The 26,566-nt window shown below is 34.8% G+C and overlaps 3 protein-coding genes across 6 annotated transcripts; 1 reads left to right on the top strand and 2 right to left on the bottom strand.

The window, feature by feature from the left end:
* The first annotated feature begins 733 nt into the window (after positions 1–733).
* Positions 734–18,614, top strand: LOC143180054 (sodium-independent sulfate anion transporter). The gene is made up of 11 exons (XM_076379580.1): positions 734–752; positions 829–1,010; positions 3,485–3,680; positions 3,763–3,983; positions 6,113–6,257; positions 8,843–9,007; positions 11,601–11,762; positions 13,484–13,624; positions 15,254–15,399; positions 15,475–15,636; positions 17,215–18,614. The coding sequence occupies exons 1-11, from the start codon at positions 734–736 to the stop codon at positions 17,386–17,388; spliced, it is 1,713 nt and encodes a 570-aa protein (XP_076235695.1). The 3' UTR covers positions 17,389–18,614.
* Positions 17,597–20,098, bottom strand: LOC143180509 (uncharacterized). The gene is made up of 3 exons (XM_076380275.1): positions 19,946–20,098; positions 17,908–18,042; positions 17,597–17,800 (listed from the first exon to the last, which is right to left on the bottom strand). The coding sequence occupies exons 1-3, from the start codon at positions 20,096–20,098 to the stop codon at positions 17,597–17,599; spliced, it is 492 nt and encodes a 163-aa protein (XP_076236390.1).
* Positions 20,099–20,212: 114 nt separating this feature from the next.
* Positions 20,213–26,195, bottom strand: Atg9 (autophagy-related protein 9). 4 transcript variants are annotated; one of them, XM_076380594.1, is made up of 8 exons: positions 26,024–26,195; positions 25,169–25,277; positions 24,670–24,989; positions 24,129–24,595; positions 23,868–24,052; positions 22,828–23,775; positions 22,125–22,496; positions 20,213–22,045 (listed from the first exon to the last, which is right to left on the bottom strand). In XM_076380594.1, exons 2-8 carry the CDS (start codon positions 25,220–25,222, stop codon positions 21,863–21,865), a joined length of 2,529 nt encoding a protein of 842 aa, XP_076236709.1. In that variant the 5' UTR covers positions 25,223–25,277; positions 26,024–26,195; the 3' UTR covers positions 20,213–21,862. The 4 variants fall into 4 exon arrangements, with proteins under 4 accessions (XP_076236709.1, XP_076236710.1, XP_076236713.1 ...); XM_076380595.1 differs by lacking the exon at positions 26,024–26,195 and adding an exon at positions 25,413–25,627; XM_076380598.1 differs by lacking the exon at positions 25,169–25,277.
* Between the last annotated feature and the right edge of the window lie 371 nt (positions 26,196–26,566).

The raw sequence follows: 26,566 nt of genomic DNA, 5'->3' as shown, positions 1-26,566 counted from the left end.
ATGAACAGGTGTTCGCATACTGTTCTCTCAATTGAATCAGTACATTGATAAACAGCAAAAATTCTGAGATATTTGATCTAACTTACAGTTCTCTATAATTTACATACTTGGACTCCAGAGCCACAGTCTATTGAATTCACTTGTTTTCTATGTGACTTAATATGCTTTGGCTATGAAGATTAGATATAATTTTGAGACTGTTTGAAAATGTTCTTCAACTCACAGATTCAATTAATGCTCACGAAAAGATCGAAAAACAGTTACAAAAACATTGAGAACAGTGTTTGGGAACTATTCGCTAATAAAAACACTTTTATACCCTCAGCCTGATAACTTTGTTTGCATGTTCATTCACATAAATCTGTATTCAAATAAAATTCACTTTAAATGCAAATAATTCGTTCTTCACGAACAACGTGTTTTGTTCCTAATTATTATTTAGTCATCACTCGACTGAAAGCTCGTTCGAATAACACCCAAATTATCTTCATCTTGAATCACTTTCAAATAAAACTCTGCTCAGTATAAAAATCTGCTCGGTAAATGCTCCAGTTAAAGCGATAATAACCTGAACAACAGCTGGTCGTGCAAGAAATCGCTCGTGTGAACGTTGATTAGCGATACACAATACAATTTGAGAAGTCAACTCGAAGAAGTACCAATTTCGAGGACCACTGATACGCCGAGAGGTACCGCGCGAGGAAAGTAAGTTCACCAAACTGGCACTATCGCGATGACCCTTCAATCTCTCGGTTAAAGAGCGTCCTCCGTGTCCTCCGCGTTGTTACGCGATTAAAGAGACTACCAGTGTTTCTTTTGTGTTCCAAGTGATTCAGTGCAAGAGGGACGCTTGCTTCACGTACGCGAAGCGAAGGCTACCGATTCTGTCGTGGTCGACGACTTATAAACTTGCTTGGCTACCTCAAGATGTGCTAGCTGGCTTTACGGTTGGGCTCACCGCAATTCCCCAGGGTATCGCTTACGGTATAGTTGCTGGATTGAACCCTGAGGTAAATTCGAAAGAAAAAATTACAGTATCTACTCGTTACAGACTCGTTGCTATTCTTTCATTTCTTTTTTTAATTATTCTTGCATTTTATTTTCGCATTTGCGCTTCATTTGGTAGGATAAGGATAAATTAAGAGGTTCGGTCTAATGAAGCTATGACCCTTTTGATTTAGAATGACCTATAAAAATTTTAGTGAAATTATGCAGTCTCTATTTAACGTAAGACACAGTGTTGTAATGTTATTAATATGTAATATTAACACAGGTTGTGTCAATGGTTTATTCAAACTAGAATGTAATAAATGGTGTCAAATAATATGAATTTTTGAGACAATTTAATAGATATATATAATTGTCATTTATTACTCAATTTAATTACCAGTTAAAATTATTACAATTTAGTAACCAATTTACCTTGTAAATTTACAATATCTTAATATCTGTCCACTGCTCACTGCGCCTCTTAATTATTATTATGTACACTACCGGCTAACAATGTCCAGACAGTTAACAAATATGAAATAACAGATAATATAATAAATATTACTGAAATCTGTAGTATATGCCATAATTTTTTACGAGTTTCTATTTTCTTTTATAACTAATTTTGTATCAAATTTTTTGCACCAATTTCCACGTCTTCTCATCGTGTAACAAGATACTTCCACAACAGTTTCACATTTATGGACACGGTTTCGTTGCTATATTTTATATAAACATATTTATACATGAAAGTCAATTTCATTGTATCACGATATTTTGCTAGAGTTCGATTGTAAATGGGAAAAATTAAAACGAAAATCAGGAACAACGAAATTGCGATTAAGCTCTCGCTTGTTCATTATTTTAGAACTTACTAGAATCCGCCTGGAATTCTGAAAATTGAATGGTACCATGGTTAGCACGAAGCTCGTAGCAGTGTCTGGGCCATAGAATGTGGTTATTGCTGTATGCCCGGGTCAAATATCGCAAAATCTCATAGTAGCTGCATGAAACCGTGCCGCAACTTTCACACTAACTATGATGCTATGTGATTTGTCTATTAAGTTTCAAGTGAATGTTACAAATTTTTGGACGCTTAAATGTACCAAATGAATGCTCATTATTTCGTTATTCTTAATCTTTGTTTTAATTTAATTTGTGCAACAACTCCTTCTTATGCATTAATATTCATAATAAGACACTCAGGTTCTAAAGATATAAAACTGGTACCTCGATAATGTCAACAATAAATGGGTGTTTTAATTTATTCGAGTCGTTTTAAAAATCAATTTTACAGCCACAAATTATGAAAAAATTCACAGCTATGTATTCAAGGGGATAGAATATCCTTGATTATTTTTATAAATTTCTAAATGCTAGAACAAAAGATGTGTATATCGATCTAGCCGTGATGTCTACTTCTCGAACAGAAGTAGAATTTCAAAACTGTAGTTCAGTACGTTTATAATCAGTCAAAATTCAAAATCCATTTTCTCGAGAAAGAAGCATGATATCAAAAATTTGTGTTCTACATTTCCATCTTTTTTTTTTATGTAGGATCACCCTTTTTTCGTTTGTACCACTAATTCTGGAACACCCTATATAAAAACTGGAAAGGTGAAAATCTTGACAATTCCAAGACATAACCATTTTCATAATGGGTCTACAGGGACATAACTTGACGAATCCACGTAAAACAGGAAAAGAATATGATAAACTAACGAGAAACTCAAGGCTGTTAAACAGTTTCTGCTAAGTTTATTGAAGAATAAACTGGCACTCTCTACCGTCCTGTAGATCTCTTAAAATTATCAACATTTTCCCCTGTGGTATTCAAACAATAAAATCATTGTAACTTCTATTTAGAATATAAATTACATTCCGTCAGAAGTAAGTCTCCGGATACTTTTGGTCGATAGTGTACATATGTTGATTTTTATAAGACTTATTGTCTATGTCAGCGATGCTCAAATACTGTACTCCACTCAAGAGATGATCCCTGAAAGGTATGCAGGTCTAATTGGTCAAAGTGGAACAGGACACGCCTAGTTTCACACATATTTTCAGTTCTCGCATACTATTCGCCACGGCAGTCACACACCAATGTAGATCAGACGATCCCTCTTGCCCTTTTGCTGTTCCAAGGATCATCTCTTTAACGAAACACAGTACCTTCGAAACGATCGCGAGCAGCTAAAAATACCCAAAATCGCTCGCGAGTGGTTCCAAGGCCGACTCCAGCAGCAAAGTGGGGAGCCATCGAAACTATTCTATAGACCATTCCTCAAGTAGTGGGGGAATGCTCGAGCTAAGTCGCTCGCTAGCGATTTCGGGCATTGCTAGACGCTCGATTTTCCTGAGCATCACTGGTCTACATGGTCCTTACTAACGCTAAATCGCTAGATTATACCATGTGAAGACTATATCCCATCCCTTCTCACGCTTCTTCCACATGTCACGCTCTCTCATGCAAGGTACAATTCTTTTTTGCTAGTATGGACTCTACGCGTCCTTTATGGCTTCGTTCGTGTACATTATTTTCGGCTCCTGCGAAAGTATCACCATCGGGCCGACCGCCATCATGGCAACAATGGTACAACCTCTGGTAGCGAATTACGGTCCCGATATCGCCGTGTTGCTTTCGTTCTTAAAGGGTTGCATCATCGCGATCCTCGGGCTGCTCCATTTGGGTGAGTGCAACGCGCAGTTCGAACGCTTCTTCGTCGGTTTTGTCTTGCATTTAACGTGAGGCGTGTCGGGCGCGGATTTCAGGCTTCCTCCTGGATTTCATTTCGTTACCAGTAATTACGGGCTTCACGACCGCGGCAGCAATCAACATAGCGGCGTCACAGTTCAAACCGCTGTTGGGTATCGCCGGCAGGAGCGAGGATCTTGTCGACTCTTTGATCTCGGTGTTCTCCAATCTCGGACAGATCAGATTCCAGGACACGTTGCTGGGGATAGGGACGATAGTGGTCTTGGTTCTGCTTAAGGTACCATTTTCGTTCTATGTGAACTAAATTTCTAAAGCAGGATTCCCTCGTTTTTGAATTCAGAATAATGGCTTCGGTCTGAAGAGTCGTGCACTGGGTGCTCGATAAGGGGCGGGCGATAATTTAAATGGTCGCTTTTTGTGAAATATGAAATAATTTTTTGTAAAGGAAAAGGAATAGTATATTACGATTTGTGATTTGTTTCCCTTTTTTTAAATTACTGATATTTAAAAGTTCGCGTGAAAAATGTCTGAAGTTCGATAACCCATTTATCATGGGGCCGCATTTAGAAGGTCGATAATCGAGTAATAGCTTCACCTGCGATCACCTACGTAGTTATTCACTTACCTATGACCTACTGAACTTACGCACATGGTATTGCAATATTACAATATACGAATATTCAAATATTGAAATATTCAAATCTTCGAAATTTCAAATACGAATTTAAATTATTCAATTTTGAAGTTTTTAGATATTTATACAATTCAAATTTTAAACATTTGACCGTAATTACGCCACTCTTGACTTTTATGTTATTTTATTATGAAAAACTGCTATTTAATTTTGTTCTCCCTTGTCGTTGTGTTGAGAAGCATTGAACGCTGAGTTTCATAATTTTACGAGGTAAGATTTTTGTACTTGATGATCTTCTGTAGTGACTGTATAGCCAACGATAGAGAAAATATGAGATCGTAAAGCACAGAAGGTTATAAACAGGAGCACGTTTTTATTGTCGAACCAAGTGTTTGGAAAGAAGAATCTGAAGTGAAATGATCGTAATCTTGCCCAGAAGTTAAAAATCATATAGCATAAGTAATATGATTTTCAAGTATGTATCTGAAGTAACATTTTGATCACCCCATATCGAATATTTAATCATCTGAGCAAGCATTTTGAAAATATGTTGGATTTCTCATTTGTCAGCTTATCATTCTCAGATATCTTTATCGAAAGGATTAAAGAATTCTTTAGCGAAAGGTGTAATGAAAAATTAGTTTTACAAATAACATCAAAAACAATAATTTGATGATATGGCGTACAGGAATTGCAATTTCGTGTTATTACTAATTTTAAACAAAAATTGCACTCTTGGAAATTGAAGAAAATTTTCTAAATATATGTGTAAAATAATAAATAATAATAGGATCGTATTACTTTTTATGCAAGACATAGGGACTTATTGTATAACATGGGTAAATCGATATTTTCAAAAATTCATTTAACTGACAACCTTCTAATCTAAGTCCATTAGCTTAAATAATCGAATTTTTACTATATTAAATAAAATGTAACGTTTTTTAATGGCAAATAAATGGTCGCTTAAAAATATTTAAAGTAAAAAATTCTTTATACACAAGAAGTTGACAAAAAGTAATAATGTGCTAATAATGTTCTGATTTATTTTATTCTTTCTTCTATTGTACCTAACTGCACATTATATATAAATGATTGTATACTTTTTATTGGTAGTATACGTGGAGTGTATATCTATCTGGATGAAATTAATTCTAATCCTTTTACTTCTTAGAGTTCAACTAAAGTCAACTGGGACTTTTAGTCTTTAGCGAACCAATCCCTGAAAAGCTGCTTTCGTTTAGCATATTGGCGGATTTACAACTTCAAATCTTCTCTATCGTCTGCTATACACACGTATACTCGTCTACTGATCTATCGGATGCAGGTTTTCGCTTTACAGGTTACACTAAACCTCAGACGATCTTCACTCGAATTTCTATGAAAAGTACAACCATACCGCAACTTCGAAGTACCTGATGTTTATTTACAGAATCAGACCCTAACTTCTTGCTTTATAATTTATAATTAAGAAAGAAGAGTCCAAAAGAATTTTAATAATGATTCATTAACTTATCTTATCAACTTCCTTTCTAATAACTATTCGATTAGTAAGTAATTCATTTTCTCATTTATTTAAAAGTTAATTTTGGGATATCTCTGATTTTAGAAAAATTATGAGGCAAGAGTTTCAATTTTCTTCCCCCTTTATTGTACTTTTTCCTAGATATAACAATTCATATTTGGATCATCGAATTATTTAATTTGATGTTAATTTTCGAAGCGTAATTTGGCTTTCAATCACGTATCCCTTTTATTCAAATTTCCCCAAGAATTTGCCGGGACGTCGAACAGGCACATGGCCGCAGAGGATGGCTTGGGTGGTTACTTTAGCGCGCAACGCTTTAGTGGTCGTCCTGGGGACTGCTATGGCGTACATTTTTTACATCAATCATCAAGAACCCTTTAAGCTAACTGGTAAGGATATTGCTAATTCAAATTCTAATCATTCTCTGAATACTTCTAAATATCGAAATTAAGTTCAAAATATGAAGGACGCACTGAGCTGAGAACACAGCAATTATTATTGTATTTATTATTCTGATAGGCACTTTTAGGAATATCTAACAATAAGTTAACGTATTTAATGTTAAAATTGATCTATCTTGCTTTATTACTATCTATTTGTGGGTTGTCTATAAAAATCTAATACTTAACTTAAAGCTCTCGATTTGTCTAGATTTAAATACACGTACATCTACCCGACAGACTAAATTAGATTTAAATTAATCTGTCAAGATGATAGTTATTATTGTGTGAGCCACTCATTTATCCAATCGATTAACTTTACGAAAGAAAAATATTCATATTTGTTTTAAATTTGGGATTAAAATTTGAAAAAATTCAAAAAGTGGTGTTAATCACTTTAGTTTGTGAACGTAATGCGTGGGCGTACAGTGTACGTCAAACAAGCTTGAGGGGTTAATAATATTACTCGCTAAGCTGTTTACATAATGTATTTATGTTTTCATTCCATTTAAATTGGACATGTAATTAATAGTTCCATACGTTCTATGAAATCCAGCATACACGTGAGGCGTTTAACTGAATATACAGAGTGCTCAAATAAGTCGAAACATTTTCACAATTTTCTCAGAATTCATAATAAATGTCGAAACAGTGAAAACAGTAAACAAAAAAGGATCAATTAAAGCATGTGTACGTATACTGGATAGCGTTTCTGTTTTTGGTTATTATTGGACAGAAGTACCAATAATATAATGCTATGTAATACCTGAAAGAATGTATTGCATTGCTCGAACACCTATATCGATGCAACAAAAAGAGTATTCAAGCTGAACCTTCTACACTTTTATCTCTTTTCAGATTTCATTTAAATCGGTATCCAAGGGATAAAAGCTTCTCTTCAATAGAGGTTTGTCACGTCATAAAAATTTCTTCATGCTTGACAATTGATACATTGTGTAGACAACAATGTTTGCAATTTTGATGCTTAGATTGGAAAATGCAATCATTTTTCGTCGCGAAGTTATAACCGCTGAAAAGGGTACCTATACATACTGTTTCCACGCTTTTCATATATAACAACTTTTTCGAGCAGTTATTTTATGTATTATAAAATAAAGATATGAAAAAATATGAAGATGCACTTGCTTTGTTTTCTGACAAGATGTTGGATCACTTCGATAAGTAACTAGTTTTCTACAGATCCAAAAGTTGCCAAAATTAATGATAACAGTTTCTTCGAGAGTAATTTCGTTATTTGAAATTCCATCATCTGTTTCTTTCTCTTAAATAAACAGAATGTATTTTTTTAGTTCGCTAATTTCCAGTACGTTGCTCAAACAATGTTAAACGCTGCTATGCTATGCTGAAACAGCGTAAAAGTCATAAAACTGCAGGTATTTGTCTAAAGGCTATAACTTCGCTAAGAAGAATCCTTTTGCAATGCAGTTGCGTTGTTTCAAAAGAAAATGATTGAATTTTCCAGTCTGTACGCCAAAACTGCAAGTACTGTAGTTAAGATACATCGGGTGTCAAATATGAAAAGACTTTTACGATTTGTCAACCCCGCATTTAAGGGATAATTTTACCCTCTGGATACTGATTTAAATGAAATCAAACAAAACAGCTAAAATATAGAAAGTTCCAGCTTTAATACAGTTTTTGTTGTATCGAATTTGGGTAGATATTAACAAACATTAAAGTTCGACAATTTTTTAGGAGTATCCAAGTGATGCAATAAATGATGCATTATTTGAAGCGCATAATGAAGATGCAATAAATGTTTCCTGTAGTGCAGCTAATTAATCCAACATCTCGCGCCATCAGATGGCTAACAAAGAACTCTCTTCTTAAAGTTTAAGGAGAATTAAGAAACGTTAATTTCTATGACACGTGTTACATATGCATATTCAAAACATGTAAAAATTTAAATCTCCACACATTGAACATTAAGAAGATACCCATCTCATACGACATCTTTTAACTCGTGTCTTATGTCAGTGTTAATTAAAGAACATAAAGTAGCTTATTATAAAAATAATAAAAAGCTTTTACAAATTGCAACCATAAAACTTTTAAGAGTTTTAAGTAAAAAGAAAACTTCTGGTTCCTTTAAAAATATTTAATGAAAACATTTTTAAACATATGTCGACTAAAATACTCTTGGAACTCTATTATTTAAAATTAGAAATTGTGGCAAATCTATGTGTTAGAAGACACTTTATAATGAAAATTGAGAATTCTATATGTATAAAGAAAAAAAATAATTTAGTTTTGAATATTGAGGCCAAGGTCAGTGTTGCTGGAAATTTTTGCAATTAATCTCCAGTGTTTTGAGGATCTTAAATTCACTTATGACAGCTACCATGACAAAATCAGTCTTTTACATTCCGTACATAAATGAGTTTTTTCAGTACTTTAACATTCACTATCGTTCCTACGAAACGGTCCCATAGTTCTTGAACACCCTATATAAATAGTAACGTTTAGGCAGTCTGTTAAAGCAGAGGAAGAAAAGGAGTAATAACAATTTTCAGGGACAATGGGAAAAGGTTTGCCACCATTTGCCCCGCCGCCCTTCTCGCTCACTACCAACAATCGTACATACAATTTCCTGGAAACGACTGCAGCCATGGGAACGACGCTTTTCTCTCTTCCGGTTGTATCCACAATCGAGCATATGGCGATTGCAAAGGCTTTTGGTATGCTGTATTGATTAAACCACAGATGGGGTATAGACCTACAGTCTTATATAAGTTTGCGTAACATGCAGTCGGAGTGCAATTCGATTGAGTGATCTTGAGATCCCTAATGCATATGCTTAAACGTGAACCAAGAAATTGATATCTAATTACTTGACTCCTTTTCTTAGAGAACTTCTATTTTCAAACTGTTCGTGGTGAATCTGTTGATGAGCCAGCTCCTCACTGATTTCAGCGAGCTTGAAATATGTTGTTAAGACAACATTTTGAGTCACTGTTTCCTTTAGATATGCACATGTGGCGACTTGTCTTAGTTTTCAAGCTATACGCAAGAATATTTTTAATACTACCGTAAAATGAACTGAATAGAAGAAGTGGGGTGAGCAGAAGCATAACTCTAGGTATTAATAGTACTATTATTAATAGTATTTACTATTTAAATAATATTTACTGTCACCTAGAGTTACACTTCTATTCACCCCACTGCACTATATGTGTTGGTAACAGATCTTAATGACTTTGAAAACAAACGGTAGTTTTAAATATGAAATGGATTTCAAGCAAGTAGGATTGTTTTCAAGAAACCCTTTTTGGATACGTAATTACCAGTGGGTGATGGGTGTAAAGCTTTGACTGCGCGGTTATTACTGAGTAATGCGTGTAGGACGTATATGAACAGATGTGGGAGCTGATGAATACATTCAATATAATTACGCGTCCAACATCCCACACATGACACTCGGTGGTAACCGTGTACTAAATAAAATTTCTTGTTTGAGACCCAGTTCATCGAAAAATTCATCATTCTGAGTTTTAACATCTACAGGGAAACATATTTTACTCTGTAACTCGAAAAACAGCATATTATTATTTCATACTCGTTCAAATCGGCAAGAAAGTGGTTCATTAACTTCACCTTTTCCATACACTAGGTGATAAATTTATCTGGAAACCCTCCGAGTGTTGGCAGCATTTATCCTAAATACTATTAGCATTGTAAGTGCTGTCAACAACCATTAGAGTTAGATTTCCAGTTAAACAGATCATCCTGTAGAAGGTGCTTGACAATAGATGTCAAAGATTTACATGAGTGCTTCTACATGCTAAAATAAGATAAAAATGAAGAATGGTGTAATTGCGTTTGAAGCACCTGAAACATGTCTGACTCTGAGACTTATTCTACTGCAGACATAATGTAAATGTCCCAGTACCTGGATGCTTAAGATGTCAAATGTCCCAGTAAGTGGACAATCTTTTTGGGTATTTTTATACATGCCCCGATACTTAAATTGTACTCAGTACCTGGATACACTACTATAAAATGATACCATTTTTTGTTTCTCATTAGATATATTAGATTACAATTTAAGCTTAAAATTAAACAAAATTAGCGTATATGTTCAAGTATCGGGACATGATCAGCTACTAGGACATTTGCCTTACATTAACCAAGTGAAGCCAACTACACACGTTCTGATTGATAAACCTGCCAAGCATGCCTATGCAGATTTATCGGAGCGTGTACAGGATAAAACTGTGCAGTTATTTTTACCTATGCAAACGACCAGAGCAAATATGAAAAATCATTCGACACGTCTGCACCAGTAAAGCCTGCAAAGCAAACGCCGAGGGTTTGTAGCGGCATTAATGTCACGAAGCGGTCAAAATGTTCGGTTATTCACGCGAAACGTGTTCATGGACATGGGTTTACTACCAATGCTAAAACGATGTCTGTTGATGGTATAGTCAGCCTATAAAACTGTAGATATTGACTAGGTTTATCGGAGCATGTGAGTACGTTACGGATATTCAGTAGACCTGCAGAGACGTACCTGTGCAGACTTACCTGACAACACAGTAGATAAAATCAGACTAATCTTTTCGATAATTAATAACTCAGAAAGGAATCCTCAAACGCAATTTCGTCAGTTTTCATTCTCGTCTTCTTTTAGCATGTAGAACAGTCTCGTCAAAATTTCGACACTTGTTATCGAATACTCTCTGTATTTTGTCATCCATAATCTTTTAGTATTAATCTCAGAGAAATACTTGAGGATCACCGAACTCAACCATGAAGTCAGTAAAATCAATAATAGTGCAATTACTTAGCATTTGCTATACAGATTAGGTTAGATAAAACGTTATAAACTACTTTCACAGTTATCAACTTTAATTAGTTTTTAAATTAAAACGAGGGGCCACTTTATGTCCTTAATAGCCACTCCAGAAGAATGTTTCATACTCAGTAATTAATCCTCTCGTTTTATTTAATCACTTAGTACCAAACATTTTTTTGGAGTGGCTACTCAGTACACGAATTGATCCCTCTCATTTTATTCTCCTTAAATAAAATAACAAATTACTTCATTTTATTCGAAAATCTCTAATCGAAATGAACGATACATTTTTAAAAATCTGTAAAGTTAGATTTATTGTTATCATTTGCTATCGCTAATAGCGTTCGAATATCCATTTCTCAGTTCTAAGCAACTCATCATTTTAACTAGGTCTATTCTATATCCCATCTGTGATTAAACACAGGAATATAACGAGCACATTCAGTGTGTAACGATGAATCGATCTGAGTGTTTAGCGATGGGAAAATCATTGGATGGCACGCAAGAAATGTTCGCGCTGGGCGTGAGCAACATACTCGGTTCGTTCGTTCGATCGATGCCAGTTACAGGCTCCTTTACCCGAACTGCCGTCAATCACGCGTCCGGAGTCAAAACGACTTTGGGAGGCTTATTCACGGGTGAGTGTATCGCGGGGATTTCCTCTGTCCGATCGAATTGGCTGGAGAAAGTTATCCTGCACGCGACTCGGTCTGTCGACGTCGATTTTGCAACAAATCTCGCGCGTAAACCGTACAGGTGCAGCTGACGTAAAAGTATCGTTTGTTACCTCTACAGATGCAAAGCTTGTTTGCAAGCTAGGATCAGTTTTATGGAGACTTCGATAAAATCGTTCTCTCAGAGTTGTGATATAGAACAGGCCTGCGGAGAGTTTCAACTTTTCGTCACACTTTCAGGAATGTGGCCTACTGCTGCTCGCCCATCGAATTGTTTCGCAGTGTGTTGGCCCCTTGCAGCGACGCAGAACGATTGGAGCTTAGAGGCCACTAGGTAAAAATCATAGGGGTGGCTTACGACACATGTAAACAAGAGAAACGATCAGGCAGTACATATTACACTTGAATGCAATATATTTCTGTATCACTCTGCAGGTGCTATTGTCGATGTGTTTTTTTAATATAGTGCTTGATTGTTCCTTTATTTTGTGTGTTGAAAGAGTTACTCATATGATTTTTCCCTAATTGCTACTGAGCTCTGATTATCCTGTCACCGCGAGGAGCCAACATACTGCGATACGATTCGAGTGGCGTGCAGCAGTAGGCTGTATTCTCGAAAGTGTAGCGAAAAGTTGACTTTGTGCAGGCCTGATGCAGAAAATGGACCACCTAGGACCAGCTTAACTGTACGTAATAAAAGTTTAAGATGATCTTGAAAACTTGCTTAAAGAACACACAGGCAGAAAAAAATCAGATGTCATCGCCAAACTGCAGATTTTTATGCATTTATGGAAATTTTGAACGTATAAAAAGTTAGAAAAAATGTGAAATATTCAAACCCATAAAAAATACAAAAAATGTAGTATTAATTATAGTACAAAAGGGGTGAAACAAATTTTTAGTTAGGTTCTATTTCTTTAGCTGCGTTCATGAAAATATACATTTGCATAAAAATCTGTCGTCTTCTAGTTAGGACGTTAAAGATATAAGAATTTTGATCGATTTAATTATAATGAAATAATAATAATTAAAATGGTAATATTAGGTGGTCCTACCCGTAGAGTGATTAACAAATTCATTCACGAAATATTATCAGCACTTTTTACTTCTGATACGAAAAATATCTATAGATAACTTACAAAAGTCAGTAAACTCTGATGGAAAGAAAGTTGTGAATTTTCTGCACTGTACTATAAATTATTCTTCATAATGAAATTCGTAATAACTCCATTACATTATTTTATATCTAACATTAATTTTCACAATATATCAGCAGAAAGCTAAATTTACATGTTGAAATTCTAAAAATAAGTATTTTGCTTTTCATGTTAAAATTAAAGATACTGAATAATAGTGAAACGTTGAAGTTATAAATGGGACAGATAAAAAAATCTGCTATAGAAGTTTTCACACTTAACTAATGTTAAGAATAAATATGCATGAATCCGTGAATCACTATATTTGCAACAGTAGAACCTGCATATTTCTGCATAACTTTTACATAAAGTAGTTCTGTATAACTTCCACGTAAATTCTACTTATCTCCTAAACTCCCTCTTGTTAATTCACTTTTCTCTAGATTTCATTATTAATCCTTCGCGGAGGGACCTATTTCATTTTGAATAATTTTGGATGACCGTTCACAGACACTGTCCGCAAAGGGTTAACAATGACATTTATTTCAGGTTGCCTTGTGCTACTCGCTGCCAGTCTGTTGACATCCACCTTCCGTTTCATACCAAAGGCCAGTCTAGCCGGCGTCATTATATGTGCTATGTATTACATGCTTGACTTTAAAACGTACGCTATGCTATGGCGTGCCAAAAGTAAGTAAACCAATCCTAGAATGCTTTATTCGCGAGTAACACGATCCTCCACCAGGCTGTTAATACTTTCAGAATACGTACATACTTTTCAGAAGTTAAATTAAATGTAAATTTACTTATATCTTAGGTAATTTTTCATTTTAGGATTTAAATAGGTACTTGATTTGTGTTTAAATTTTCAAAAACCGAAAGACTGTTCTATATAATTGCCATGAAATACTATTATCTAGGATACTTGTCCCTATTCGTGTGACTTTAAATTAGAATCATTTATGAAAACAGAACTTTTATTAAAGATTTAATTTTTTTTTAAATCCTACGTGTTAATAAGTAAATTTAAATAAATTCATCAATTTATGTATAAAAGTTCTTTTTTTCATAAATAATTCAAATCGAAGACAGAAATAAGAACAAATAGCTGGTAAAAGACGTTCAATATGCTTAAACATTGATAACTAATATTGAGTTTATAACGTGTAAATCATCTTCTACATATTACGTGTTTGCTGGTCGCTTGGGGATACAACTTTATAATGAGAAAATATTACATTTCACAAACTACAATGTAGGAATATTTTGACAAACACTATGACGTATTTGTTATTTCAGAACAAGATATTACAACTCAGTGGAGGTTATTATATATATACATATGTATAAATGATATGCGTGTATCTATTACATATTTGTTTATACAGAGTGTGAAAAATGTAGTCTTCGATATTTTAAAGGGCAGTAGGAGATGAAAGTTGAAGTACAAAATATACTATGGCATAAAATTGTCTTAAAGTTAACACACTTGTATGCTAAACTAACAATCAAAGGATTTTGTAGTTTTACAAAAACGTTGAACAAAAATTGAGTAGAAAAACTTAAAACATTTTGTTGTATCTCTTACAACAAAAAGAGGAAATTAATTGCAGATTTTTAAGGCTTTATAGAAGTTCAACTGTAAGAGATACAACAATATACATTAAGACTGTTTTACTGTATTTTTGCTCTTCAATATATCTGTAAAATCACAAAATCCTCTGATTGTTAGTTTATCTAATAGGTATTAGGTATAACTTTAAGGTATTATTATTGCAAAACGAAAGTAAATCTGATGGTATATCGTAAGACATTTTGTGCTTCAATTTGTATCTCCTATCACCCCTCAAAATATCGAAAGCTATATTTATTACACCCTGTATATCTGCGTAGTAATATTATTTCTACGTGCCAAACGAATAAGCTTCGAATTGGTTTATCGATATAGCTCGAGGCAATAAATGATTTTTTTCTTCATTGAAATATTCGACAAAAATACACAAGAAAATAAATATTTATCAGATACAGATTGTACATTTTATTGCTACTTTCATAAATCAATTTGGAGAACTATTTCAAGCATGCTATTAAGGAACATTTAACTTACAAAACTTTAAAATTTAACTTACAAAATATTCAAAAATATTTTACGACGAACTAGTAACATTAATATCGTAAACAATGAATATTATTGATATATTTTATCTATAACGTGCGAATGAATAAATTGATTACACTTATATATTTTCACTTCAAAATTGGCATTTTCTGAATCATTCTGAAAATCTATAGTTATTGAAAACTCGTTTCTTTCTCCAGAGTTAGACTTCCTGTTGATGTTAGTCACTTTGCTATTTTGCGTCTTCCTTAAGCTGGAGTGGGGAATCATTATTGGTATAATTCTGAACTTGGTGTTACTATTATACTTCTCGGCCACACCTTCTATCGAAACCGATATCAAGCAGGTGAAGTATTTACATTTCCGATTGACTACTTTCTGTGTCTATTTGTTACATAGTGACGAAGAGTTTTCTACGTAGGTGGGCGATGAAACTGTGATACATGTTACACCCCAAGAGACAATTACGTTCCCAGCTGCAGAGAACTTCCGGTCAAACATAATGAAACTTTCGGAAGAGAACCACTTCAATGTTGTACTTGACTGTAAAAATCTAAGGAGGATTGACGTGACAGTTGCAAAAGTAAGTTTAACTTCGGAGCACTCTCTTTTGTTTACCTTTAGACTCTCGTACGACGAATGCAAAGTAGCTTTGACCCTGAATATAGTACAAGATGTCAAAACTGTAATAAATCTTTTTAGAATCATGAAAAATACACTTATTTCATGTATCAGATGCACAGAAAACTAAAGAAAAATGAAGTATATGAAGTTCAAACTACATTTTTATATATAATTCTTCCCCAAAAATAGTTTGCAACAGAAAATCTATTATGGGTCAAAATGATCCTGCATTCGTCTCCTGTGTCATGTCATGCATCTTTAATGTATAGGATATCTCAGAACTGATGGTATAAACAGGAAGAATTCTATATGAAAAAATGAATCGAAAATATAAAATAGAATAGTTTGATATTATGCCTCGTTTTCGAGAAAATTGGCTCCGAATTTTAACTGAGAACAAGTGAACCGAAGTACAGTTTCAGGGATTTGAGCAGGGAAAGAGAGATACTTCTAGCTTACTATAAGTAGAGACGGTCAATGGTCAGACCATGAGTGTTCCACTTACGCTGTGTACCCTTCAAGCACGTAAAACTATACTTCTGTACACTTGTGCCAGATTATAATTCTGTATTAGTTTTCGCGAAAATGAAGCAGAATATCAAAAAGTTTTATTCTATATTTTCTACTTATTTTTTCATGTAGAATCACTAACGTTTCGCTTGTATCACCACTTCACCACGTGTGAATGATAGTAGCGTCTGTAATCATTTCATTTCATGATATCTTATCTTCACTTAAACAGTTTGAACTATATTGTAGTTTATGAGCTTAAATGCATTGCAATAATATATGGTGGGCAGTTGGAAAACTATCAGAAAGTTATTATAATAAGAAATGCTTTATTACCTCTGAGTGTTATTTGATTAAAACTTTTTGAAGGTGATTACGTTAATTATACAAAAATAATTTTTAAATACTTTAACAAGTACATGATTTTCTATTGAATTGTTTCATTACTTAGATTACTAATCAAATGATTATTTCATTTCGCATTTGTAGAATACATAATAATTACCTACGCTATGTGTTTTTAATTTTTGTCTGTAGAACATAATATAGTACTACTGTCAGCTTTTATAGACGGAACTTATACCTATTTATTTAAATACATTCAATTTTATGCAGATACATTCAAAACGTTATTTGTTATCTTATTTCAAGCAACTAACTAAAAGTAACAATTATTTTTCGATAACTTAGTCGACCTTGTCACAAAATAAAGTTATTTTTACCCATTCAAATATTTCAGTCTAGATCAACGTTGTATACTATTTAGTTATGAATAACAAAAACTAAAATTAAATACAGTCAACTAAATTATGAATTCGATTACTAATATTATCCAAAAATGAAAACACTATAGAATATCTGTACATTTTAATTTCGTGAAAAAAATTAATCATCTTTCTGCCAGAATAGTATAGAAAATATTTGCATTATGGTGTTAAAATACAGTGCACATCAAATAAAAGTATATTTAAGTATAAGGACTGCTTCAATTTCTCGTCTCTAATTGAAACCATTATTATTTTCGTAGAATCTGAAGCTGCTGGCTAACGACCTACAGCTTCGTGGTCAGAACATTACTTGTGTAAACTGTGGAGACGATGTTGAACCTGTACTGAAGACCGTCGCTCCAGATATCGAAGCATTCTTGAAGAATAAAGAAACGCAAAGTGGAACCGATTGTGAATTCTCAGCAGAACGATGATTCTTGCATTGTATGCGAAACAGATATCGAGCTATTTCAATTTCTCATACGTTTGACGCGATCTAAAGATTACACACAGAAAAGGAAGACAATATCGATTCCCTTCGTTGTTTGTATCGGGCGTTTATTTCCGACAGGTCAAAAAGGTAAGGAAATTGTCGTGAGCAGTTTTTGTGGATTGATGCATCGATTATTAAACTGGCATGTATTAGACATTCGTTATGATACCTAGATCGATTTGGTGAGTGCTTTCAATGTGCTCCTCCATCGTTTCGTTGTCGAGCAGTATCCGGTAACAGTGCTTGCAGTATCTTCGACGATGAGACTTCACGTGCGTCGATAAGGACAGCAAAGTGGCAATTTGCTCGTGACAGAAGTTGCACTCGTATCGCAAAGCTCGTTGTTCTGAAAACTGCAATTCGAAATCTGTGTTGGCTGAACTGGTAGAAATAGGTGCACGAATTTTTTTTTTTTGCTTTTACTGCTCGATTGATGCATGAATATGACTGCAATATTTACGTTGCTGGGGACGTCTCCACCAGCACCATAGCTGTCCTTTTCTGAGATTACAGTATACTGTGGTATTTTTGAATCAGAACTTTGCTTTCGTCGTAGCTGAAGCGGTAATACGATTGGATATTTTCCCTCTTCGAGCTGCAAGCACGATTTTTGTTCGTCAACAGAAAATAAACGTTACTTTACTTTTTACAAGTGTATTTTGTATTGTACATCATAAGCAATTGTAAACAGCCTGTTGCGCAATTTGCATTTGATTTTAGCTGCGTCAATATTAATGCATAACGAAGAAGACGCCTTTGTGCATGAAAGGGTTGTCGTACCTGTGTATAGTTGGTCCGAATAACGTGTTCTTCCCTCAAGCAACAATTTTTAACTTCTTTTTTCAATTATGAATTGGCATATGTTAATTACTTCAATTTAGATGTCAACATTTATGATTCAGTAAGAAATAAAGAAATTTTTATCATAGGTAGAGTGTGAAATAAACATAAATTTGCACCTTTGAAATTGAAGTCTTCAACTTGTGGAAAGACTAATTGTAAGAACCATTCAGCTTGATTGTTGATATTAGTGAATTCAACATGAAATACATGAACTAATGTTATATTGATGGAAACAGCTTCATTAAGACAAACGAATAAGCTAATCATCAAACGAGGTATCGTTTTTACAATTAATGTACTTATTATATTTACTTTCGCTTTTTATTTCATTTTTCAAATTATTACTATATCTGACACTGTGACAAAAACTTATATTGAATTACAAAACTATACTGAATATAAAAATTATAAACTATTTATGAGTTTAGGAGAAAATTTATTAAATGCGTAATATTGATATAAAGAGTAGTTTTATTTAAAGATAGTTATCTCACTTGCATAATTAGTCTAAGAAATAGTTATGTGTTACTTGCATTAAATGATTTTCTTGTTATTATTTAAATACTTTATAATTAATATTTGAAGAGTTCTTTGAATAAATTCTATAATTTTGATCTTTAACTAGTAAACTTTTCATAATGAATAGAGCTACATTTATCAAACTCATTTATAAGTGTATTTAAAAAATCACGTTTTTTTGAATTGCATGTGCAATATATATTTCTTATATTATGAAAAATTTAATTTGTTTGAAATTAATACTTCCAAATCTTGCAGACATCGATTCAAACACGAAAAAAAGAGTCCTTACTTTAATTTTTAATCTGTTTATTGCTAAACAACAATATATTGCTGTTTTTTTAAGGTAAATTACTTTCGTTAGTACGACAAGAGATAATATTAAAAATGAAAATTCTTTATGTTACATGAATGGATAGCTTTTTTAAATTAATCATATCACGTGGGAATTACTTCCCTCGAATACCGGAAATGATTTCTTCTCTTCTAATCATAAATTACAGAAAATTATAGAAACATGAAAATATTTAAAAATATAAATGGCATACATTTATAATATATTAAAATTTCCTTGAAACCATTTAAAATTTTAAATATCAGACAAAGAAAACGTTATTTCAAACGAATTTTATGTTCGTGCGAGACAAACGATTCCAAAAAATCGCGACTGCGCATGACCAGAGCGCCAGTTCAACGGTTGCTCTCGTGAAGTGTGGATCCTTTCAAATTCTTAGATTTCTTTGTTTTACGTGAAATTGTAAATTTGGTAGTTATTCAACAGTAACGTATTAATGTAAGTATAGTACCCTACCATTAACTTTCATCTATAGTTGTAAAATACTTCGTCCAAAATGCAATTCATTTAAATAACGCGAAGAAAATTTTATTGGTTACATCAAAAATTTTCCGCGAACAAAAGCGCCAACGCCATCTTGGCTCATTGTACCAGTAGCGTCATCTTCGTTTCAAACACTCTTGTCGTTCTAGTTTCCTCCTGTTTGTTGACAAAATATCGTCTCGAGAGATTCGCAAGTAAAGTTACGACCGACCCGAGCACCAATTTCTCGTGAAAGTACATATGTAAACATTTCGATGTGGTAGCGATAGAATGAAGGACACGAACGAGAGGCGTTTACCTTTCTGGAACTCTGAATCGGTGGACGTATATCATATACGAAGTCCTTTTTGGTCATCTTCTCGCTGATGTTCCTGTTGCATCGCAGATTGTACTTGGTCACATCGGTCGACATCAAATCCGTCGATGAATTTCTGGCGTGGTGAGTGCTCATATTCTTTTACCTAGAAACGTTACCATTTGTTCTCGACTGTCGTATTTTTCCATGCTCGTTCGTTCGAAACGCGCGAGGTTCGTGGCATGCTTCGGTAAAAATCTTTCGTGACCTTTTATTACGAAACGTATTTATTTGTCATAATGGTAAATTACAGATAACTCTTAAATTAATAGTAGTAGTAATAATAAGAATAATAGTCACTTTATAGAATCATGTTCATGTAAGATTTTCCTAGAAAAACGTTTTTATGCATCTTTGTTACGCGTTAGTTTCCTTCCGTTGCAAAGGTGAGTGATACACGGAGTGTAGCAATAGCAATTCGAGAATAATTTGGTTAACTTTATTTTGAAGATTAAATAAAGTACGAAATTATGGCATTCAGAGGAATTCCTTTGAAACTATACTCAAGCGTTTTAACATAGGGTAGATTAATTTTAATATTTTTGGTATGTTTTAACACTCGCGTTAGGTTACTTTCAAGACCAAAAGTTAACTGAAAATGCGTTACTTTAATGAGCCCTTCTATTCGAGAAAATAAAAATGACATTGGAAGACAAATCAGACGAATAACGAGGAATTCTCCTACATTGTGATCAATTATGAAATTAAAGACTCTTGGACTTAAACTTGCTCCATTATAAATTTCACACAACAGTCTATCTGCATATTTAGCGATTATAATGAAAGAATTTTTAACGTCAGAATTAATAACTATGTTGAAATGATCTCCATATTCGTCTTATTTCTATCCTTATGATTCTATGGAAGAAACGCATTTTCAAACAGTACTCAATCCTCTTAAGATAATTGTTATGCTCATCATGTCTTGATGAGTTGACTTGTGTTAAAACAAATACCAAAAATGTTATGATCAATGAGTGCTATCTTAAAACGCATAAGTACAATCTTAAGGGTGCTACTTCAAAGGCGACAATCTATCATTTACTTAATTTTAAAAATAAAATATTTAAATGAATTATCCTTGAAAGACTATTGCTACACTTTATACGAGCGATCGTGGTTGTTAATAAAAGTCATTAATTTATAAGAGTACTGAACTTACCGCGCGTAACAAAGAATAAATGGACGAATTTAGTCGTCTTTGGCCGATTTTTCGTAACGGCCTACAAAGAGTTTCCAAAGAATTTGCGCTTAAAGTGGTTAGCTGCACCGTAACCAACGTTAATAGAAATAGGGAAATACGTGCGCATGTATACACACGCGCAGCTCCTCGCGTGCCCTATCCGTTGACCGTATTATCCTGCCACCGTATTCATCGAATGATTAGATGGATAAATAAATAATTCTCGACGCTATGGTGCGCGATTAATTTCGTATGACTAGAGAATCGTGGCATCAGAAACTGTTACAGAGTATCGATATTACCACAATATAAAGATTTGTATTTCGCAATGAACGCAACAATATTCTTTTAATTGTCCTAATAAAGAAACTGTATAGCTACGTAATTAGTTGTCGTCAAATTTATAACTGTGTCTTCGTAAATTTCGACGTGCCTTATGATAAAATATGCTCCTCGTACTTAGGCCCTTAACGCGTTAAGAGTAGGCATCCGAAATCGTTGACCATTCCTCAAACTAGATCGACTCGGTGTTCGTATTTATACTGATCAGATCCTTAAACATTTAACCTTCATCCTTGTTACATAAAAAAAGATTGCACGAGATCATGACCAATAGTAAAGTGGATAAAAACGACGTTTATTCTCTTAAAAGCGACGAATCGCTGCACGAAAATTGTTCAGATGCTATCTAAGTGAGCGTTCAAGTTGTACGATTCTCTGTTATTCCTAATAGAGGAATCTTGATGCAACAGCAGCGGCGCTCTCTCTTGCCTGACTTCTGGAAGCGTGGCAAGCTCTTGAACAGGGCTTCGCTGCCATATACTTTTCGTGGCCATTTCTTGATAGCCCCTTCTCCTAACCTAGAAGAAAATTTTATAAATTTCACATTTCGGTATAACTGTCCTTAAATTTATATAAAACTGATCACACTGAACATACTTGTCTGTGATGAAGCTCATGCAGGTACAAAGTAGACAGAGACATATCGGCGGCAGTTAATTCTACCGGCACAGATAAATCCATTGAGAGTTCGTGACCGGACCCGAACACGGAAGCTCCTAAAGACTGATTTGATATTCCTTGCTGCAATCCATAGAGGAACCCTTTCTCATTATGCACTGGTCCCTCTGCTTTGTTCACGCCACGTCGAACCACGTGAGGTAAGAGATCCGATTTCATACTCGATGCTTGGTCCACTGTCATCGAGGCGACCGACGGGCCTGGTTGATTAGTGAATACGTTGCTCGCACTCGGTGCACTTATTTGATTCACCATTGTACTCCGAATTATATTCGATACTATATCGTTGTACTGAAACAATCAGAATTAAATTTTAAAAGTTGTCCACAGAGTTACGTTACTGTACGTTTAGTTTGTTCTCACAGATTCCTCTGCGTTTACAAAGATTAATTGAAGTATTTTAAAAAATATTCATTTTGAAATTATTTCTAAAAGAAACAAGACATCTCATCCCATTATATAAATATGTAAAAATGAAGAGCTAGGAGTTCTTTAGGAATTACAATTTCTGATTACAGAATTAAAGCAATGAAAACGCTAAAGACTACATTAAAATTGAAAACCACATCCGGTATCGAACGCTTTGTTTTCCTTTTTGTATTAGGTATTTAAAGACACTTACACCCGGTCCCAGGCCAGACAAACTATTTAAGCTTGCCAAAAGAGGATTGATTTCGCCGTGCACGCCATGCACTTCCTTCCTCGCTCTTTCCCTTAAAGCCGTGACGAAATTCTCGGCGTGACTCGGTGGCCTCCATTCAGGATTTGTCAAAGTGAAGTGTATAAGGGACAATTCCGTTTTCCCATCTTCTGCTTGCGTATACTGATTCGACATGGGAATTCGAAGCTTATCTGGTTCGGTGCCGTATTGATTATCGTAGCCCGTGCTGCGGTCCTCGACAGGGCTTTGTGCCACTGTCTGCCACATGGGATTTCCGTGTTTTCGTACGTCCATTTGCGCGAAGCTGCAAACGTCACCAACCCCCGTGACTTCTATTGTGAAATTGCGATAGAAGTCGACAATGTCCAATGCTCGTTGTCTCATGTGGAAGCACAAAATAATCGGTGTAAGTAAAGGAGAAATTAATTCTTCTAAAAGATGAACCGCACGGTATTGGAATAATTGGGCAACCTCCGCTCTGGTGGTTTGAGTGTGAGCGTGACCACGCCAACTATCCGGTCTGTAGTGCGTATGAGCTAAGACAGCGGTCAGAAGGGTTTCGGGGCACCAAACTAAATTTTCATCGGGTATAAATGCTCTTGCTCCTGCTACCATCGCGCCCAATATGGTCATAGTAGTCAATACGTGTTCTACCGTTAGTACATCTTCGTCGTATACGGTTAATATCAGTAGAACCGCTAATATACTCCCAGCCACGAAGGCAACGTTCTTCGCGATAACAGTCATAATGGGAGAAGTAAATATACTCATGTATTTTGACGCTGGACGGTAGGCACGATTCAAGCGCGCGTTCAGTTCATGGTCGAGCTCGTTAAAGTGACGAAGATATAGTCGTCCATATAGAGACCACATTCTTGTACCTAGGGTTCCTGGTTCCCTCTTGATTATCTATTACAAAGAACATTTTTTTGATATAATTATACTTCTGCAATAGGATAATAATATGTACAGTCTCATTCTTGAGACTGAAATGTACTCACCTCACCGTAATTAAAGAATGAATAAAGTATCTGCCATAGTAGAATCAATGGACAAAGCATAAAATTTGCTATACCGACCCACAAAATATGTTTGGATAATGTTCTCGCGAGTTCCTGCCTTTTGTTCAGCTTTTTATAATCTTCTTTGAGGTGCCAATTGTTTTCAAACGGAGACCACGGCCCCCCTATTCGAGAAATAGGTCACGATAAAGAGCGAATATCATTTTTAATGGACGCCTATCTGAATGTCTAATAGCTTACAAAACAAAAGTAACTCCATGTTGTACTTTAACCCTCTCGTCATGAAAATAACTTCTCCTATAATAGGGACTTTGAGTCGTACTGGTAGCAAGGATTTGTTGACCATAGCCACCATGTAATTTTTAAACCTTAGTATCCTATGGTAAATATCTAACTCCGTAAGCTCTCTTTTGTGAATGCACATCTCTTGCTCTTTCTGCACTTCTCTGACTCGCTTTTGAACTTCGTGCCAGGTCAGATTATCCAAATCGCAGTCTTCGATTTTTAGAGCGGTGTTAAAGAACAGTTTTATATCCCAAAATTGCGCGAGATGGTATAAAACTTTTACCGCTCGTAGAGTCCAAAAGATCGCAGCTACCGCAATACATATCCAAGTGACCAGACCCATAGATGCTGTACACTCTCCCGTGGATAATATGGCGTCATTTATCGACGTTTTGTGCGAGGTGTTGTTAGTTACATTATCCCTGAAAGTAAACGAAACGCTCAAGTGATGAGCCTTTTGTTAGTATTTTCTATACTACATAGTATAAAGTCTTACTTAAATAATACGGAGTAATCAATGCAGTGAAAGAGAAAGGTGGAAAAAATGACTACAAAAATGAATTGTCCTAGCTCGAGCGTTTCCTGAAGCATCATACAAGCAAACCCATGCTTTTGATGGTAATGGTACATTCTTGTGAAAAACGAATCTAGATCTTCTATGTGATTCCATCTAGCCTTATTTCCTTCTGGTACTACATGAATCATAACACCAGATTCTTGAGGCGTTTCTTCATGTTCATCATCATCTTCTCCATCCTCCTCTTCTCCTTCATATGGCTCCATTCGTTGGTAGCTGCCATCCAATACCGTTGTCATCTATGAACACAGTTTACATTTAAATTTCTATAAAATTTAGCTTTTTGAAAAAATGATATTTATGGTTTAACAGAATGAATGTTTTCTAAATTTAGAAACTTTTTTTGAGCAACTAGAGCAGAAACAAAGAAGTGTGCGATTGGATCAAATACAAAATATCCTGAGGAACAGAGCCTTACCGTTTTTGCTCGTCGGTTTGGCTCTACGCAGGTAATGACAGTTTCTCGTTTCATTCTTTCATGTCATTAAAATTAGTTAACTACCGGTTGATGGTTGCTCCGCAAGCATCTAAAACGTAAGTCACCCACCAAATCAACGCGCTGACGTGAATTAAAATGTGATTGCAATTACTAACTAGCTATGCTATTATATCTACTTCCGTGTTGAAGAAAATTAGAATTTCGCAAACCCTTCTTTGTCTACCTTTCTTTTATGCCGTGAATAACACTTGACAATTCTGCTCTTATCTCAGGATTAAATCAAGACATTTCTCAATCACTTGCAATTCCAATGATGGGTCACCTCGCTTTCTTTGTAAATGGATGTATGAAACTAACGCATTGGAGTATACTTTTACAGTCACTAGAACTTGAGAATGATATGCCCACAATTCCCACATGAAAACTAGCAAATTATCGTGATCACGTTATGCAAATTTCGTATTAGTGACAAAAGTTACATTGATACATTCAGAACCGGATATATGAGTAATAGTTAACTGGACTAGAAATAGTCACGAGCCAAGCAATCGGTTAACGCGTGACAAAAAATTTAATCCAGTCTGTGATAGGAGGATGCGTTCCATTTTTTATGCTTTTTCTCGAAAATGGAATTTAGCCGAGATTTCTTGAGTTTATCAATGCAATATCCAGCTGAACGACGCGTATCGTCGGTGCATCGAGCGTTGCTTTGTCTTTGCATTCGGCTGACCTTTATTCGACGAAAATAGAAGCGTCGTAGACGACGCATCAGCGGAAGCGATAGGAATGTTTGGTAACACAGCTGATCTCCATAAACAAAGCATCCTGTCGTACCTTCGTGTATCACGATTTTCGTCCAGCTCTGCAAATCGACACGTGCTTATCCCTACTAGCTGCAACCTCATTAATGCTCACTCACATATTGACCGCGACACAGACGATTATTCACTACTAATTTAGACATTGAATCGTTAAAACCGTTCGATCGCCTCTGCGTGCGTCACCATCTTTGCTGAATTTGCTTCTATTTGTAGTCCACCGTTCACCTGGTTTAGCTAGTCACGAACCGTACGTTGATTTTAAGAAGCACCGCGTGCGACAATTTCTTATGCCCAGTTGATAATAACGATTTCTTTTTTATCTTTACTGATTACGTCGTATTTTATCAGTACTGAATTTCATATTTAAACTATTTATATTTGAATCACAATAAATTCATAATTATGCGCACCTAGTACATAAATTTATAAAGTTGGTACTTTAGGAAGAAAGGTTTTACTCGAGTAGCACAAAGAGAAGTCCAGGAAATTATTTTACGCGTATTACTTAAACATTATTCATTGGGTCAGAATATGTTATAGAATATATCTCTATGCG

The sequence above is a fragment of the Calliopsis andreniformis genome, chromosome 6 (assembly GCF_051401765.1).
Source record: "Calliopsis andreniformis isolate RMS-2024a chromosome 6, iyCalAndr_principal, whole genome shotgun sequence".
NCBI classification, from domain to species: domain Eukaryota; kingdom Metazoa; phylum Arthropoda; class Insecta; order Hymenoptera; family Andrenidae; genus Calliopsis; species Calliopsis andreniformis.
This window is presented reverse-complemented; position numbering and strand designations above follow the sequence as displayed.

Excerpts from the sequence above, each read along its gene's own strand:
- Atg9 (XM_076380594.1), bottom strand. The coding sequence starts at position 25,222 with ATGAAACGAGAAACTGTCATTACCTGCGTAGAGCCAAACCGACGAGCA. Across the intron at positions 24,596-24,669 it reads GATTACTCCGTATTATTTAA|GGATAATGTAACTAACAACA; the intron begins GTAAGACTTTAT and ends GTTTACTTTCAG. Across the intron at positions 24,053-24,128 it reads CATGGAGTTACTTTTGTTTT|GGGGGCCGTGGTCTCCGTTT; the intron begins GTAAGCTATTAG and ends TTTCTCGAATAG.
- LOC143180509 (XM_076380275.1), bottom strand. The coding sequence starts at position 20,098 with ATGAGCACTCACCACGCCAGAAATTCATCGACGGATTTGATGTCGACC. Across the intron at positions 18,043-19,945 it reads CGATTCAGAGTTCCAGAAAG|CTCGAAGAGGGAAAATATCC; the intron begins GTAAACGCCTCT and ends TCGTGCTTGCAG. Across the intron at positions 17,801-17,907 it reads GTGGAGACGTCCCCAGCAAC|TTTTCAGAACAACGAGCTTT; the intron begins GTAAATATTGCA and ends TTCGAATTGCAG.
- LOC143180054 (XM_076379580.1), top strand. Across the intron at positions 3,984-6,112 it reads TGGTCTTGGTTCTGCTTAAG|AATTTGCCGGGACGTCGAAC; the intron begins GTACCATTTTCG and ends AATTTCCCCAAG. Across the intron at positions 13,625-15,253 it reads TATGCTATGGCGTGCCAAAA|AGTTAGACTTCCTGTTGATG; the intron begins GTAAGTAAACCA and ends TTCTTTCTCCAG.